The sequence below is a fragment of the Mya arenaria genome, chromosome 1 (genome assembly GCF_026914265.1).
Source record: "Mya arenaria isolate MELC-2E11 chromosome 1, ASM2691426v1".
NCBI lineage: Eukaryota > Metazoa > Mollusca > Bivalvia > Myida > Myidae > Mya > Mya arenaria.
Genome location: NC_069122.1, coordinates 22348861 through 22367827, shown reverse-complemented (window position 1 = coordinate 22367827; position 18967 = coordinate 22348861). Strand labels below are relative to the sequence as shown.

The 18967-nt window shown below is 34.0% G+C and overlaps 1 protein-coding gene across 4 annotated transcripts in view; it reads left to right on the top strand.

The window, feature by feature from the left end:
* LOC128232845 (uncharacterized) overlaps positions 1–18967 on the top strand; it is a 383378-nt gene that overhangs the window by 256125 nt on the left and 108286 nt on the right. For all 4 annotated transcript variants that reach the window (XM_052946615.1, XM_052946639.1, XM_052946631.1 and 1 more), the window contains 2 exons: positions 14700–14939; positions 17578–17871. In XM_052946615.1, the coding sequence (XP_052802575.1) occupies positions 14700–14939; positions 17578–17871 (534 nt within the window). The remainder of the gene's footprint in view (positions 1–14699; positions 14940–17577; positions 17872–18967) is intronic.

Genomic DNA, 18967 nt, shown 5'->3' with positions numbered 1-18967 from the left:
AGTACATAATATAGAAATATTGTTGTATTTTACCCATAAGCTATTTTCTGCAATCCATTTATTGCACAGTAAGAGCTCTGCCTATAGGATACCATTTTGAATGAACAAAAATAAAGAAAACAGTCTCCAATATGGTACATTTACAGTTTATGATGAAGTATTGTTGTCGATATCACATGAATACTAATATTCTACATGTGTTATTTCTTCCCTAGACCATGTTGAATGATTGTCTACATCAATGGACTGGATCCTTGTTGCTTGTTGATTTTTGTTTGTTTTAAAAAAGCACTCTGTTAACATATTGAAAACCTTACAGGCATGACTTTTGGAGTTTACAGTTAAAGCTTTGTTCATGTTGTAGATCCAAAAAATAGACCCACTAAAAACACTCTCTGTGCTTGCAAGTTTACTGGGACTTTTCGTGTACATCTTCAGTAAAGATATAAGAGGGGGCACACTGAGATTGCATCCCCAGGTTAAATCCCCTCTAATATGAAATCCTGGGTCCACTCCTGAAGCTTCTGTTTATGTGAACTGTATTGTTTGCAGGCAGCTTAAACATTGGAATCTTAACTCAAAGAATATATCATTGTTCATAAGTTGCAAAACTTTTTTTTTCCTTTTATCCTGATATACTATTATTATTATTATTCCCCTCTGAAGGTTTCTGTGGAGGCGATATAGATTTTGCACTGTTTGTCCAGAGCCATTACTTATAATGTAACTGCTGGTCAGAAATAAATATGTCATGTATGCAGGTATGCTAAAAATGCACTGATATGTATAGCTTGAACATGGATAAAGGTATGGTATTATACTGTGTATAGGACACACTCTTTTGCCCTGAAACTCATTAAAAAAAAAAAATCTGCATCCTATCTATAGTATTATCCATTTTTTTCCGAATCTACTTTAATAGACAAATAAATAGAAAAGATTTTAATATCTTGATCAAGTTCCTTAGCCATGGAAATCGCTTTTGTCATTTAGGAGTTACGGCCCTTTATTTGCAAAAAAAGACTTGAAAAATACGTCCCGAAGATTGTTTCCGATCTAATTCTTGAAAACTGTTTGTCCAATCCTCACCAAACTTTAAACACATGTTTGTGACCATAATATCTTGATCAAGTTCGATAGTCATGGAAATCGCTTTAGTCATTTAGGAGTTACGGCCCTTTTTTGCCAAAAATACTTCAAAAATATATGTTTCCAATCTAATTCTTGAAAAGTATGTGTCCAATCCTCACCAAACTTTACATATATGATTGTGACCATAATATCTTGATCAAGTTCGATAGCCATGGAAATCGCTTTAATCATTTAGGAGTAAGGGCCCTTTATTTCCCAACAATACTTAAAAAATATCATCTCGATGTAAATGAGATGTGGATCCAACAAGTTTTTTCCTGCCTGAATGGCGCCATATAACCTATACAGTCTTGCGATGCCGTAAAACCCAACTCAACTCAACTTATCCTATATGTGCAGATTATCCTGAATAATCATTATGGCTTATTTTCTGTGACAAAAAATCGAAGTGGGGGCATCCGTGTCCTATGGACACATTTCTAGTTTAATTCTATATCAAAATAATAATAAATCAACATGCTCAGTGTGAATTGAATAGAATAGAATCATTCATTCAGATTTAAACATACCATTCATCATTCATCAACATGGTTATACATATATATACACTAGTCAATACATAGATAGTGACAGAGGTTCTTTGTCTGTACAGTCCCATTTCTATGTGAACTAATTGAAAGAAATTATTGAAACTTATAATACGATGTTTGTATTACTAAAGTGTGGTTGTGCATGTGCAGGATTAGTGTCCGGACCAGAAACACAAAAGTTATTGTCTATTAATGAGGCTGGTGCAACTTGGCCAATGGTGCCAAATTGCTCAATTTGGCAATTATAGTTGGATTTAGCAATAACTAGAACAAAAGAAGCAATATTTGATGCCATGGTTACAAAGAAGCAACTAACTGGCAAGTTTTGGTGCACCCAGGAAATATACATTATCATGAAACATCTACAGTGAAAACACTCGCAGACTTCGCAACATGTGCCTAAACCACTTTGACTTTTAGTAAGAAAAAACAATGGATCTTTAGCAGATGATAAAAGTATTTGTCAAATTTGCTTGTATAATCTTTATCTTTCCAAAAATGTATACAAAATTTAAGATTAAAATTATGAAATGAAATAAGGCTCTAGATTAAAGCAACATTTCCTCAGACAACCAGTTGTTTTTCTTGAGACTGTAAAAAATGTAGAGCTTAATGTTCTCAAAACCTAGAGAGAAAAAATTGAACTTTACCTTTAATCTGGAGTTGTCCCCCTTCCATAGTCTCCTCTACAGTCCCTAGGGTTTGGTTCCATGAAGGATAGATTCTCACATTGCTAGCAAACTTCCTAATGAGACAGACAGAATTAATTTTCTGTCACCAGTCCTGGGCAAGGTATTTCCCCAGTTGTCCTCCAAATCATGGTGAATGATTGCTCTAATTATTTTGGGGGTACTGTTCCATTTCCTGGTTTTCTCAGAGAGTTGAATGTGGGGTGTCTGCAAGAGTTCATTTTTTACTCCTGTTGTAGTGGTACAACTGTCAAACTAATATCAAGCTCTAAGAGCAACTACTTGGTTGAATGTACAACTGCAACCTTTCTCTGTTTCAAAAAATCACAAAACAAGCATTCAGGTCTATGGTCAAGTTTTCTTGATATGACATTTCCTTAAAAAAATATAAATATAGTTACATATTTTTCATGTCATTTGTCAGTGATAATGATTGTGTTGCTTGATGATATTGGTTTATTAAGTATAGTAGCAGCCTCAAAAAGTTCAGAATTAATCAAATGAGACAGATCGCAAGATTTTGGGCTTAAAGATATAAATATGTTTGCTTTTAATTTTTTACTGTGTATTGTATTTCACTTAAAGCAATACGGATAAAATCATGAGGATATCTCTTAGGCCAAAAAAAAAAATACCTGTGTTTCCAGTGACCCGACCGACCCTATTTTTTCCTCGCCGACCCTAATCTTTTTAGCTCTACTGGCCAAAGGCCAGAAGAGCTTATGCGATGGTAATGTGTACGTAGTATGTGCGTCCGTGCGGTCGTGCGTCTGTAAACAATTGCTTGTGAACACGATACAGTCTTCAGTTTTGATTGTATCTCGATGAAACTTGTACAGTATCTAGATATCCATTAGAGCTCGGTTCCTTTCAAAAACCAGCCAGATCCGCCCATGCGTGCCTAGATTATGGCCCTTAGTATAAAAAAATGCTATTGTGTAAACAATTGGTTGTGAACACGATACAGTCTTCAGTTTTGATTATATCTCGATGAAACTTGTACAGTATCTAGATATCCATTAGAGCTTGGTTCCTTTCGAAAACCAGCAAGATCCGCCCATGAATGCCTAGATTATGGACCATGAAAGTTTTAAAGAAATGCTTTCTATTTTTAGCCAGGTCTGCATGAGCGAATTCTATTTTTAGCCAAGTTTACATGTATATGTTAATTCAAGTCTAGAGTTAAGGGAGACAATTTGCAAGACTAGGATTTTGAGAGACAATTTGCTTTTTGCTTCTTCAGTTGATTTTGTGAATTACTCTGCCTTGTTCTTGTTGAAAGCCCAAAGGCCATTTTTTAGCTTTAAGTTCTGTAGTTTGCGCATTCATCTTAACAAAATTGATTGTGAATGTTTAAGTTATGCACCTGGTGTCATTACTGGCCACACCCAGGGTTCACAGGTTTGGTAAACATAAATCTGGAAAGGTTTGAAATATTTTTTGTGTGTTCGTGCATCCATCTCAGCACAATTGATTGTGAATGTTTGTTCAAATTGATCAATGTTGTCCTAGGATGCCCTTGACTTTGACCTTTTGACCAACTTTTTTTAACTTTTAAAACTACAGAAAATTTTACTATGAGTACAGTTTTGAAAGCATTTTTTTTTTGTCAGATGACTTTTACTTGGCACATATTAAAATAGTTCATGCAACTAATCTGCTTACAATACTTTCTGGGCTCAGATGTTGAACATGCTACGTTTTCAGGTAACCCAAACACAAAACATAAACTATGTGTCTGTTGCCTTTTACCCATACATACATGCTCTGGATTGATATGACCACAAAAGCCATGCCAGTAGAGCATAGGCCCTTTTGGGCCTCTTGTTTTTAGACATATTAAAAAGCAAAAAAAAATAAAATTCTATCGTACTTTTTTTTTTAAATATATCGTCATTATTTTCGTTCTTTGTCTTTCTATGTACCCGGAGAATAAACTTTCATTGCTTTTTATGTATTACCAAGACGCTATGTCAACAGGAATGCAAAATGGCGGAGGGCGGCGAACCTTGTCCGATATCTTCAAATTGGCAAACGCATGTTTACGGTCCAAACACGTGGTTAATCACAAGAGACACATTTTGCAGTCTTTAAAATGAAAATATTTAGGATTATAGCTCGCGGTGTTATTTATTCATGTCCAAAATAAAACTTTCTTTTTACGATTAGGCATTGCGTATATCATGCAGGCTTCATACGATTAAGCTTTGCTCCATCTAATGCAGGCTACTTGCCAGGTTCCAATACACATTTCACTAATCGTTACATTAATTTATCCGCAATTATCAATGGTTATTTATTTCGCCTTATTAAAAATAAGTCCCATCAACTGAAATCCAATTAAAAACCTTCGAAGGTTAACGACACATTTGTTGGAATGTGTCGGCTGCAGATCAAACGGTACTATTTGTGACGTCAGTGCACGAGCGGTGATAATATCAAAGGCGCGTGGCTATGGTTTGTATTTAATTCGGTCAGTCCGATACCGTACGATCCCATTTGATTGCCAAGATTTCGCCTAGGCTGGTAAGAAAATACCTAAGATCGAAAAAATAATAATCAATAATCGTCATGTGGGAATCTTATAACAATGACCGAAATGTTTGAATTCACTATAAATATGAATGAAACTTTGATTGTACGAAAAAAAGATAAGTAAAATAAATCCATATCCGCGTTTACTTGTTCTATTTTTAACCTACCTCCACTTGAAGGCCTAGTTTAAGGAGCTCACAGTTGACAAGAAAATCGACGATTTTCCTCATGCAAATTAACAAATTAGTTGATAATTGACTGTTTGGGTAGAACATTATCACAGATCTGTAGAAATTGAAGTACTGGATTTGTTTTCTAAAAACCGATCGCGACTTATAAACGAGTATTGTATACAAAAAAAACCCAGATTTCATTGGCAAAATTTGCGGGAAAATACGGTAGTCGAAGGTGTTTTTCTGTGACTTTTTGTAAATTATGAAACGCTTAGATATAACAATTGTTATGATCCAACAGAAAATTGCATGATATGGAAACTGTAAAAAAAAAAAAAAAAAAATCCCAACCGACCGACCCTATATTTTTTCGCCATGTCACCGGAAACCATACATGCCATATCCCCCGGCGGGGGGAAAAATCCCCCGGAATTTTGATCCATCCCCTGGTCTTTCTGGGGAGGTAAAAATCCCCCGGAATTAAAAAAAAAGTTTTTGTTTTTTTTAATTTTACATCAGGCAATAATGACAAAGTCAAACCACAGTATGTGAGTGAAACTCTCCAAAAGTAAACTTTTATAACAAGTGATCAATTAATTTGTAGTAATTATCAAAGGCAAAGAAATATTACTCTTTTGGAAGGAAGAAATTAATAATATTTATTCTATTCTCTTATTGTCTGAAAGTCATCAAAGCTGATAGAATTAAGCACAATTTTTTAAAAGACTTTGGAGGAAGGTAAATTTAATTTAATTGTCTCGAAAACATATTTTTCCAATGACATATTTTGTTTTGCAAGTGCATTACAGTATGACATGACAGTTTATCATAAAAATATGATAAATCATGACATAAAATAATTCTGTATAATGAAAAAGTTAAGAGGTTTTCAAAGCAAACTATATTTGAATACATTTTTTCATACTTGCGTCTAAAAATACTTTAAATACTGCCAACTTAGACCTGCTAAAAAAAAAACCTGAATACAACCAAAATCCCCCTGAATTTTCAGCCATTTGAACAAATCCCCCTGAATGGTCTCCAAAAAATATGGCATGTATGCCGGAAACACAGGTATTTTTGGGCCTAATATTGCATAACATACATTTTATGATTCATTTCTGTACATGCCTTTTATCAATCAGGCCAATTTTTTAATTGAACCAGACAATAATACAGTCAAAATAGGTCAGGTAAAAAGGTTGGAAGCATGAGTTAAAAGATTGTCATAAATCATCAAAATCTGATGCCTATGATAATCCATTGAAAGAGCAAAGTTTAAAAAGAAACTCTTTTGGAAATTTTTATTTATGATTATTTCATTCGTAATAATTACGTGAATTGTTTGAACAGAAACTTGATAGTATTGTTTAGTTGAAATAAATAAAAAGAAATGTGTGTTTGTCTATTCTACAGTATCAAAGTTATTGAATTTTCTCTGGATATATAGTATCAAAAGTATTGCATTTATCTGGATGTACCATTATTGAAGCCATTACATTTTAGCTGTAGTATCGTATCAAAACTATTGCATTTATCTGGATGTACAATTATTGAAACCATTGCATTTTAGCTGTAGTATCGTATCAAAACTATTGCATTTATCTGGATGTACAATTATTGAAACCATTGCATTTTAGCTGTAGTATAGTGTCAAAACTATTGCATTTATCTGGATGTACCATATTGAAACCATTACATTTTAGCTGTAGTATCGTATCAAAACTATTGCATTTATCTGGATGTACCATATTGAAACCATTGCATTTTAGCTGTAGTATAGTGTCAAAACTGTTGTATTTATCTGGATGTACCATATTGAAACCATTACATTTTAGCTGTAGTATAGTATCAAAACTATTGCATTTATCTGGATGTACAATTATTGAAACCATTACATTTTAGCTGTAGTATCGTATCAAAACTATTGCATTTATCTGGATGTACCATATTGAAACCATTACATTTTAGCTGTAGTATCGTATCAAAACTGTTGCATTTATCTGGATGTACCATATTGAAACCATTGCATTTTAGCTGTAGTATAGTATCAAAACTGTATTATTTATCTGGATGTACCATATTGAAACCATTACATTTTAGCTGTAGTATCGTATCAAAACTATTGCATTTATCTGGATGTACCATATTGAAACCATTACATTTTAGCTGTAGTATCATATCAAAACTATTGCATTTATCTGGATGTACCATTATTGAAGCCATTACATTTTAGCTGTAGTATCGTATCAAAACTATTGCATTTATCTGGATGTACCATATTGAAACCATTACATTTTAGCTGTAGTATCGTATCAAAACTATTGCATTTATCTGGATGTACCATATTGAAACCATTGCATTTTAGCTGTAGTATAGTATCAAAACTGTTGTATTTATCTGGATGTACCATATTGAAACCATTACATTTTAGCTGTAGTATAGTATCAAAACTGTTGTATTTATCTGGATGTACCATATTGAAACCATTACATTTTAGCTGTAGTATAGTATCAAAACTGTTGTATTTATCTGGATGTACCATATTGAAACCATTACATTTTAGCTGTAGTATCGTATCAAAACTATTGCATTTATCTGGATGTACCATTATTGAAGCCATTGCATTTTAGCTGTAGTATCGTATCAAAACTATTGCATTTATCTGGATGTACCATTATTGAAATCATTGCATTTTAGCTGTAGTACTGGATCAAAACTATTGCATTTATCTGGATTTACCATATTGAAACCATTACATTTTAGCTGTAGTATAGTATCAAAACTGTTGTATTTATCTGGATGTACCATATTGAAACCAGTACATTTTAGCTGTAGTATCGTATCAAAACTATTGCATTTATCTGGATGTACCATTATTGAAGCCATTGCATTTTAGCTGTAGTATCGTATCAAAACTATTGCATTTATCTGGATGTACCATTATTGAAATCATTGCATTTTAGCTGTAGTACTGGATCAAAACTTTTGCATTTATCTGGATGTACCATATTGAAACCATTGCATTTTAGCTGTAGTATAGTATCAAAACTATTGCATTCATCTGGATGTACCATTATTGAAACTATTACATTTTAGCTGTAGTATCATATCAAAACTATTGCATTTATCTGGTGCATTTATCTGGATGTACCATTATTGAAATCATTGCATTTTAGCTGTAGTACTGGATCGAAACTATTGCATTTATCTGGATGTACCATTATTGAAATCATTGCATTTTAGCTGTAGTACTGGATCAAAACTATTGCATTTATCTGGATTTACCATATTGAAACCATTGCATTTTAGCTGTAGTATAGTATCAAAACTGTTGTATTTATCTGGATGTACCATATTGAAACCATTGCATTTTAGCTGTAGTATCGTATCAAAACTATTGCATTTATCTGGATGTACCATTATTGAAACCATTACATTTTAGCTGTAGTATCGTATCAAAACTATTGCATTTATCTGGATGTACCATTATTGAAATCATTGCATTTTAGCTGTAGTACTGGATCGAAACTATTGCATTTATCTGGATGTACCATATTGAAACCATTGCATTTTAGCTGTAGTATCGTATCAAAACTATTGCATTTATCTGGATGTACCATTATTGAAATCATTGCATTTTAGCTGTAGTACTGGATCGAAACTATTGCATTTATCTGGATGTACCATTATTGAAATCATTGCATTTTAGCTGTAGTACTGGATCGAAACTATTGCATTTATCTGGATGTACCATATTGAAACCATTGCATTTTAGCTGTAGTATAGTATCAAAACTATTGCATTTATCTGGATGTACCATTATTGAAATCATTGCATTTTAGCTGTAGTACTGGATCGAAACTATTGCATTTTTCTGGATGTACCATATTGAAACCATTGCATTTTAGCTGTAGTATCGTATCAAAACTATTGCATTTATCTGGTGCATTTATCTGGATGTACCATTATTGAAATCATTGCATTTTAGCTGTAGTACTGGATCAAAACTTTTGCATTTATCTGGATGTACCATTATTGAAATCATTGCATTTTAGCTGTAGTATAGTATCAAAACTATTGCATTTATCTGGATGTACCATATTGAAACCATTACATTTTAGCTGTAGTATCGTATCAAAACTATTGCATTTATCTGGATGTACCATATTGAAACCATTGCATTTTAGCTGTAGTATAGTATCAAAACTATTGCATTTATCTGGTGCATTTATCTGGATGTACCATTATTGAAATCATTGCATTTTAGCTGTAGTACTGGATCAAAACTTTTGCATTTATCTGGATGTACCATTATTGAAATCATTGCATTTAAGCTGTAGTATAGTATCAAAACTATTGCATTTATCTGGATGTACCATATTGAAACCATTACATTTTAGCTGTAGTATAGTATCAAAACTATTGCATTTATCTGGATGTACCATATTGAAACCATTACATTTTAGCTGTAGTATAGTGTCAAAACTATTGCATTTATCTGGATGTACCATATTGAAACCATTACATTTTAGCTGTAGTATCGTATCAAAACTATTGCATTTATCTGGATGTACCATATTGAAACCATTACATTTTAGCTGTAGTATAGTATCAAAACTATTGCATTTATCTGGATGTACCATATTGAAACCATTACATTTTAGCTGTAGTATAGTGTCAAAACTATTGCATTTATCTGGATGTACCATATTGAAACCATTACATTTTAGCTGTAGTATCGTATCATAACTATTGCATTTATCTGGATGTACCATATTGAAACCATTACATTTTAGCTGTAGTATAGTATCAAAACTATTGCATTTATCTGGATGTACCATATTGAAACCATTACATTTTAGCTGTAGTATAGTGTCAAAACTATTGCATTTATCTGGATGTACCATATTGAAACCATTACATTTTAGCTGTAGTATCGTATCAAAACTATTGCATTTATCTGGATTTACCATTATTGAAACCATTACATTTTAGCTGTAGTATCGTATCAAAACTGTTGCATTTATCTGGATGTATCATATTGAAACCATTACATTTTGGCTGTAGTATAGTGTCAAAACTGTTGCATTTATCTGGATGTACCATATTGAAACCATTACATTTTAGCTGTAGTATAGTATCAAAACTATTGCATTTATCTGGATGTACCATATTGAAACCATTACATTTTAGCTGTAGTATCGTATCAAAACTATTGCATTTATCTGGATGTACCATATTGAAACCATTACATTTTAGCTGTAGTATAGTGTCAAAACTGTTGCATTTATCTGGATGTACCATATTGAAACCATTGCATTTTAGCTGTAGTATAGTATCAAAACTTTTGCATTTATCTGGATGTACCATATTGAAACCATTACATTTTAGCTGTAGTATAGTATCAAAACTATTGCATTTATCTGGATGTACCATATTGAAACCATTACATTTTAGCTGTAGTATAGTGTCAAAACTATTGCATTTATCTGGATGTACCATATTGAAACCATTACATTTTAGCTGTAGTATAGTGTCAAAACTATTGCATTTATCTGGATGTACCATATTGAAACCATTGCATTTTAGCTGTAGTATAGTGTCAAAACTGTTGTATTTATCTAGATGTACCGTAAAACTACTTGTCTCTGGTTGTTAAAGTTGGTATTTAAGAAACAGTGTGTGGATACCACGTGATAAATTGTGTCATAAATGCTACGTCGGAAGGCAATATTTTGCATCAAATGAAAACTTTAAACAAAGATAACTTTACTCTTTCTTCACCATTTTAAATGAAATGTAGCGCAGTCTACGCCGCTTACAGAGCCCCAATCTTTGGTCTTTTACCAGAGTTTGATTGAGCGTTAAGTTTCTTAAAGGAGTTTGATAAACCTTTTCACAATACGGCCGTCTGATTGTGCACTGTCAAAACATTATTTGAGAACAGGTTTGTCAAAGTGTTTGATGAAACTAATCACATTATTAAACTTCTGTTATAACAAGAAGGCGGGGCTCTTTCAGCAGCATATTGACTGCCCTTTGTATAATTTAATTAAAATGGTGTAGTAAAAGAAAAGTTATCTTTGATTTAAGTCTTTATTTTAAGAAAAATGTTGCCTTCTGACACAGCATTTATGACGTAATTTATCACGTGGTATACACACACTGAGAAATTGATTTTGAAATCTCTGTCTGTGTTTTTGTATTGTTTGATGGACCTGGTTAATCGTTCATTCGAGCATCGGTGTGATGGACCTGGTTTAGTGATCATCGCCATCATCTGAAGAACCTGGTTTAGTGATCATTGCTGGAAGGACCTGGTTTAGTGATCATTGCCGTCATTTGAAGGACCTGGTTTAGTGATCATCGCCATTATTTGAAGAACCTGGTTTAGTGATCATTGCTGGAAGGACCTGGTTTAGTGATCATTGCCGTCATTTGAAGGACCTGGTTTAGTGATCATTGCCGTCATTTGAAGGACCTGGTTTAGTGATCATTGCCAGCATTTGAAGGACCTGGTTTAGTGATCATTGCCGTCATTTGAAGGACCTGGTTTAGTGATCATTGCCATCATTTGAAGGACCTGGTTTAGTGATCATTGCCATCATTTGAAGGACCTGGTTTAGTGATCATTGCTGTCATTTGAAGGACCTGGTTTAGTGATCATTGCCATCATTTGAAGGACCTGGTTTAGTGATCATTGCCATCATTTGAAAGACCTGGTTTAGAAATCATTGCCATCATTTGAAGGACCTGGTTTAGGGCTCATTGCCATCATTTAAAGGACCTGGTTTAGGGCTCATTTTGGCATTGCTTCATGGACCTAGTTGTTCATTCCAGCATTGTTTGATGTACCGGGTGTAGTGTTCATTCTGGCATTTTTATGGTTTTCCTCAGAAATCCTATGTAAGCAATGCAATTTATACCATAAAACCACCACTGAATCATTGCCCTCTGAAATATGGAGGACAATCCAAAGAGATTATTATCCAATTTCTCATATAACTATGTAGAGATTCCAAGAAAAAGCAATATAATATGCAATAAAGGCAGCCATATATTTTGTTGGATAGCCTGCATTTTATTGCTGTATGGCTTTTACCATGTTGGAGAGAGGAATTTGAAAAGCTGAAATGTGTGTCCTGAAGTCATTGGAGACTTGTCAAACTCCATTAGGAAAGCTTCATAAACACCATTCATTCGGAGACATAAAACCATTTTTGGCAGCATTTGTCATTGTTTGTTTTTTTCAGATATTGATCTGCTCCAGATGCATAATACAAACATTGTTTTTTCACTCCATGCCTTGATTCTACAAATGTGCAATGATAGTTAACCTTATTAAATTTCCTGAGATGCATTTTTAATAGTTTTCAACTTTACCTTTATACCTACTTAGCTGTGTCTCCTGAGTAGCGTAGCAGACACAAATGGTTCATGTTGTCCAGTATTGTTGTATTCAGCATCCGTGGCGTCACACTTTTATATCTGCTCTCTTACCTTGACCTTTATTCTCCTATCTTTACAAAACCTGGCAGGGATCCTTATTTGCATAATATTTAGACTGAGTTTGATTACAAGTAAGATTGCTAGTGTTCCTTACTGTCTTTTGAAGTTCTTTGAAATGAATTAATCAAATGAATCAAAACAAATTGAAGCATATTTCTTTCCAGTGAATTCGAATGAGTTTTGCACTTTCATAGGGCATGCATGTGTCATAACATGCATTTGATATATACTAGGGGGAAAAGAACAATCTTAAAAAGTGGACGATATTCCATATGTTCAAATATTTATTTGCTTTGAAGCAAATTCTATTTGCCATCTTTAAATGATTCCATGAATTATGCAAACCAGTAAATCAATCGTTATGTCTCAATTCATTGACTTGAGTATTGACATCAAATTTTGATGCTTAACTAGGAATATTTCTGGTCAATACGAGTTCATGGAAACAAAAATGTGGCAACTGTCCGTTGTAGATGATTACATGTGAAATCGCGCCTCAGCTAGTGTAGGAACATAGCAAGCAGTGCCTGGCCCTCTCCTGGAGAATGGGGGATATTCATGTCTGAAGAAATTGGAAATCAATCGGGAAATCTCGGCAGTAGCGAGACTGAGACACTGGACCTCTTAGCTTCGTTGTCCCAGAGACTCACAGAAGGAGAGGCACATTGATTCATTAGTCACTGGTCCTCTCTAGTCTCCATGGACAGTTACACAAATACAGAGACTAAAATGGTTTATGTGCATACACTAAGGATTCAGACTGGGCAAGCATTGTAGAAAGTGGACGTTGTTAGTGATAAAAAAGGTTAAAGAAAGTGGACATTATTACTTATAGAACAGGATATGGAAAGTGGACATTGTTACTGATAGAAAAGGTTACAGAAAGTGGACATTGTTACTTATAGAAAAGGTTATGGAAAGTGGATGTTTTTACTGATGGAAAATGTTATGGAAAGTGGACATTGTTACTGATGGAAAAAAGGTTAAATAAAGTTGACATTATTACATATAGAAAAGGTTATGGAAAGTGGATGTTTTTACTGATAGAAAAGGTTATGGAAAGTGGAAGTTTTTACTGATGGAAAATGTTATGAAAAGTTGACATTATTACTGATGGAAAAAAGGTTAAAGAAAGTGGAAATTATACATTGTTACTGATAGAAAAGGTTATGGAAAGTGGACGTTGTTACTGATAGAAAATGTTATGGAAAGTGGACGTTGATACTGATAGAAAAAAGGTTAAGGAAATTGGACGTTGTTACTGATAGAAAAGGTTGTGGAAAGTGGACATTGTTACTGATAGAAAAGGTTGTGGAAAGTGGACATTGTTACTGATAGAAAAGGTTACGAAAAGTGGACATTGTTGCTGATAGAAAAGGTTACAGAAAGTGGACATTGTTACTTATAGAAAAGGTTAAAGAAAGTGGACATTATTACTGATAGCCAGGGCTATGAAAAGTGGACGTTGTTACTTATAGAAAATGTTATGGAAAGTGGACATTGTTACTGACGGAAAAAAGGTTAAAGAAAGTGGACATAATTACTGAGGGCCAGGGCTATGGAGAGTGGACATTGTTACTGATAGAAAAGGTTATGGAAAGTGGACATTTTAACTGATAGATAAAAGGTTAAAGAAAGTGGACATTATTACTGATAGCCAGGGCTATATAAGTGTTCAAATCCACTTTAACAGCTGAATGTTGTGTGTGTTTTTTCTTAAATAGAAAACATGTTTTAGTTGCACATTGGCATGGAATCATTTAGTATTATAAATTACATTATCGGAATATTTGTTTCCCTTTGCATCAGAAGCAAGATAAACTTGGTTTCATGGAAATTATTGTGGTTTTTCAATCTATTGTTTACCATAAGTTATAACATGATATTTCAAAGAGTTGTCAGATATTTTGAAGTGCTTCAGTTTAAGGTAGAAAGAAATTTATCAGCAGGAATTTAACAATTTTCAATTTTAGCTGTGATAGTTTTTTTATACATTACTAGGATACAAAACCTTTTTTTGCAAGAGTGTGTTTAATGTAAAATCAATGTTATTGTAACAAATTGCAACATTGAACATCTGAATCATTGAAACCCTTGTGTGCTTTCAGTTGACCTTGTCAGCATTGGACAAATGTCTGTTTGTGTTACGCCTGGTAACTGATGGGGCTCGCAATGTGTACAGTCATGACCTTGTGCCCACTGGCGACCTCCTATCACATATCTCTGGCTGTGTGGCTAATGTTGTCTTGGTAGCCAACATGAGGCAGGATTCTGGGGATGAGAGACTTGATCGTGTATACAGCAGGATGGTGGCAGATTTTCTGTACCTGGGACAGGATATTGTTTGGGTAAGAATTAGACTAAAGAACAGCCATATAGCCAGTTGATGGTATGATGATGGCAGATTTTCTGTACCTGGTACACGATACCGCTCAAATAGGTGAGAGTGAGAGGATAGAGTAGTCATATAGCCAGTTGATGGCTCGAATAGGTGAGAATGAGAGGATAGAGTAGTCATATAGCCAGTTGATGGCAGAGTGATGGCTAATATTCTGTAAATGGTGCAGGATATTGTCCTAGGTTTGAGAAGCCATGTAGCATGTAAATGGGAGATTCTGGTGCAGGATATTAGATGATACAGTAACCATGCAATCTGATTAATATCAAATCCTAAATATACACTTTGTATTAGGATCTGAGGTTCACAAAGATGAGGTCATTTTCTGGCAACCGTTCCGTCAGCCAATCAGAAACCCACTTACACTTAGTTGATAAGGAGTTTAATTCTATTTAATATTTAGCCAGGATTCCAAAACCGTTTCAGATACATGATTTTAAAAGTTTAAGCAAACTTTCCTACACTGATATGTGTAAACCGGAATAGCTCAGACAGTTAAGCTCTTGACTACAAATCAAAGTCTCACTGCAGGCACTATTTCTGATTAAAAAATCCCCCAACAAAATCATGAAAGTCAATTATACCTTTGTAATTGTCTGTTGTCAAAACATTTGTTGGATGCTGACTATGTAGTTCAAAAGTCCTGTAAAAGTAGGAAAATGAGATCACTTAGAACATACATCTCAAAAAAAGAACATCAGATCTTCATGTAAGCCAGTATGATGGACTCTGATTGAAGAGCCATAGAGCCAATTGGTTGCAGAATATATGATTCTGGTGCAGGATATTATTTGGGAAGGTGGGAATGAAAGTATAAAATAGCAATGTAGTTAGTTGATAGCAGGATGATGGCAGAAAGTCTGATTCTGGTGCAGTGTAGAATAGCAATATAGCTAGTTGATAGCAGAATGATGGCAGAATGTCTGATTGTGGTGCAGTGTAGAATAGCAATATAGTAAGTTGATAGTAGGATGATGGCAGAAAGTCTGATTCTGGTGCAGTGTAGAATAGCAATATAGTAAGTTGATAGTAGGATGATGGCAGAATGTCTGATTGTGGTGCAGTGTAGAATAGCAATGTAGTAAGTTGATAGTAGGATGATGGCAGAAAGTCTGATTCTGGTGCAGTGTAGAATAGCAATGTAGTTAGTTGATAGCAGAATGATGGCAGAAAGTCTGATTCTGGTGCAGTGTAGAATAGCAATATAGCTAGTTGATAGCAGAATGATGGCAGAATGTCTGATTCTGGTGCAGTGTAGAATAGCAATATAGCTAGTTGATAGCAGAATGATGGCAGAATGTCTGATTCTGGTGCAGTGTAGAATAGCAATGTAGCTTGTTGATAGCAGAATGATGGCAGAAAGCCTGATTCTGGTGCAGTGTAGAAAAGCAATTTAGTTAGTTGATAGTAGAATAGCAATGTAGCTAGTTGATGGCAGGATGATGGCAGAGTGTATATACTCTGAGATGTAACCAGGTGCGTATGACTTTATACAGTATTTTGTACATCTAATATTTCTGACTGAAACTTTCTACAGCAATAAGACATTAATATGTACCATAAACTTGTTTTAAGGGTAAGAGAAAAAACCCTTTCTTGTCTTATTCTTTTTTAAATGTGAAGTAATCTTTTTAGCTCACCAGAGCACGAAGTGCTCAAGGTGAGCTTTTGTGATCAGTCTTTGTCCATCGTGCGTCCTTCTGCCTGTAGGTAAAATATTGCTTAATAAACATCTCAGAAACTTCCAAATTCAATGAAACTTTACTGGAAGCTTCCTTGGGTGTCCTTCTACAAAAATACAACAAGGGGTCGCGATTGATCAACAACAACAACAATCTGGCCAACTTCCTATTTTGCTTTAAAAAAACATCTCCTCTGAAACTGCTGGTCCAAATACAATGAAACTTTACAGGAAGCTTCATTGCATGACACTCTACAAAAATACAACAAGGCATTGAGATTGATCAACCACAACAACAAAATGGCCTACTTACTGTTTTGCTTTAAAAAAATATTTCTGAAACTACAAGGCCAAATTCAATGAAACTTACCACATAGCTTCATTGCATGACCCTTTACAAATATAAAACAAGGCATTGAGATTGATCAACAACAACAACAACAAAATGGCCGACTTATTGTTTTGCTTTAAAAAAATATTTCTGAAACTACCAGGCCAATTTCAATGAAACTTACCACATAGCTTCATTGCATGATTCTTTACAAATATAAAACAAGGCATCGTCATCAGTTAAGATATGTTCAAATTGCAACATTTTTATTAATGCTTTATCACAGAGTTGTTGCCGTTTGCTTAGGTGAGATTTTTAGGGCCATCATGGCCCTCTTGTTTAGATTTTTAATTACTATATTCTCTAAGTTTTTTCCGAGACAAGTTCTTCTGTGTGTTAAAACTGAGAAGATACCGGTTTAAAGCTTACAGACAATACAAAATAGTATAGTATTACATTCTTGTAAAAAAAAGAAGAATATCATTTTATATTTAATTTAAGTACTATGAAATTGTTATTGTTATTATTATCAATAATACTGAGAAAAACCTAAATAAATGTATGTTATTTTTTCAGACGGAAATGCGTTACCAAGCTGTGTCGGAGACTCCCCTCGTTTCCACGTCAGACCATTACTCTATAATGGCAACCCGTCACTCGTCCTGGAACACTTCCAAGATACACCTTTCCCTCGCTCAGGCATCCTTTGAGCTACCTGCAGACCTTAGCACTGTCATTGAAAGTAGTCTCCCCATGGAGCACTGGAGGGGTATGAAGACACCAGCCAAAGGGCCTAACAATCACAGATGTTTCCAGAGCCACATGACTGCTCTTCAGAGTAACCCATACATAAGCGAGGATAATACACAGGTATTCATGAGTTTTAGAGTATCATTCCTATTTAAATTTATGGACCCCATTAGGATGCTATTGATTATGTTCTTCATTATTACTTGATGTTGTACTCATAGATTAGAATTTAGTATTTTATTATTTTGTGCTCATGCATATTATGCAGTCTTAATAAGATTATTTCTTGATTTATGTAAAATCAACTAAGATTAATTACAATTTCTGTTTGAACAAAAGTAAGTGTTTACTTTATTCCTTGGAGATAGTCAATAAGTGTTTTCTTGCTATCAGTGTGGAGTAGCGCCAGTCCTAATTGAGGCAATAAATTTTCTTCAAACAGAAAATGATTTACGCATTGATTAATAAACTAAATGAGTTTAAATCTCTGACCTGACTAATTATGGTTCTAATTTATCTCTCAATCATTAGCTCTCCTGGTACCTTTATGTTATGAGCAGTTCACCAAAATGAGCACCACTCACCTGAGTGACTCCAAACAATGAACATTATGCATACGTAATTAATTTTGACATGTAAAGGTCATTTGGGGGTATTTTACACAAGATTATGTTTGTTAAATTTGTAACTTTTCTTTGATTGACAGGCTTGTCTGTTTAAGTATAGATTTTCCTTCCCAATTTGGACTTTTAAATAATGATAAATATAAATAAGCTGGAAAAATGAAAGTATTCTTACCTGATGTTTCTGGGGAAGTGCATGATGTGTTCAAGGAGTTGAAATAATGAATCAAAATTATTATCAAAAGTACTATAGTTCATTGGAATATAATGTATATTAGATAACTGTCAGAGTTCTTAACTTCTATATTGTGCATTTACAGCTAAGCAGTGTATTCTTTCAGAAGAGAACTAAGTTCATGAAATAAATTACTTTCCTTATGGACTTGCAGTGTTGATGCAAGGTGATTTATTTTTGAAAAATATTTTCTTTTTACGAATGTTTTATGTATTATTCAAACATTATTTAATTATAGAACTTGGGCATTGCTTAAGAACTCCAATCAAGTGTCTGTTCTTGAAGTTAAGGAAATGAGGCTCGGCTGTGTTATTGAGACATGACGTGTTTTGTACATTGGGTTTTTGTGCTCAAGGAA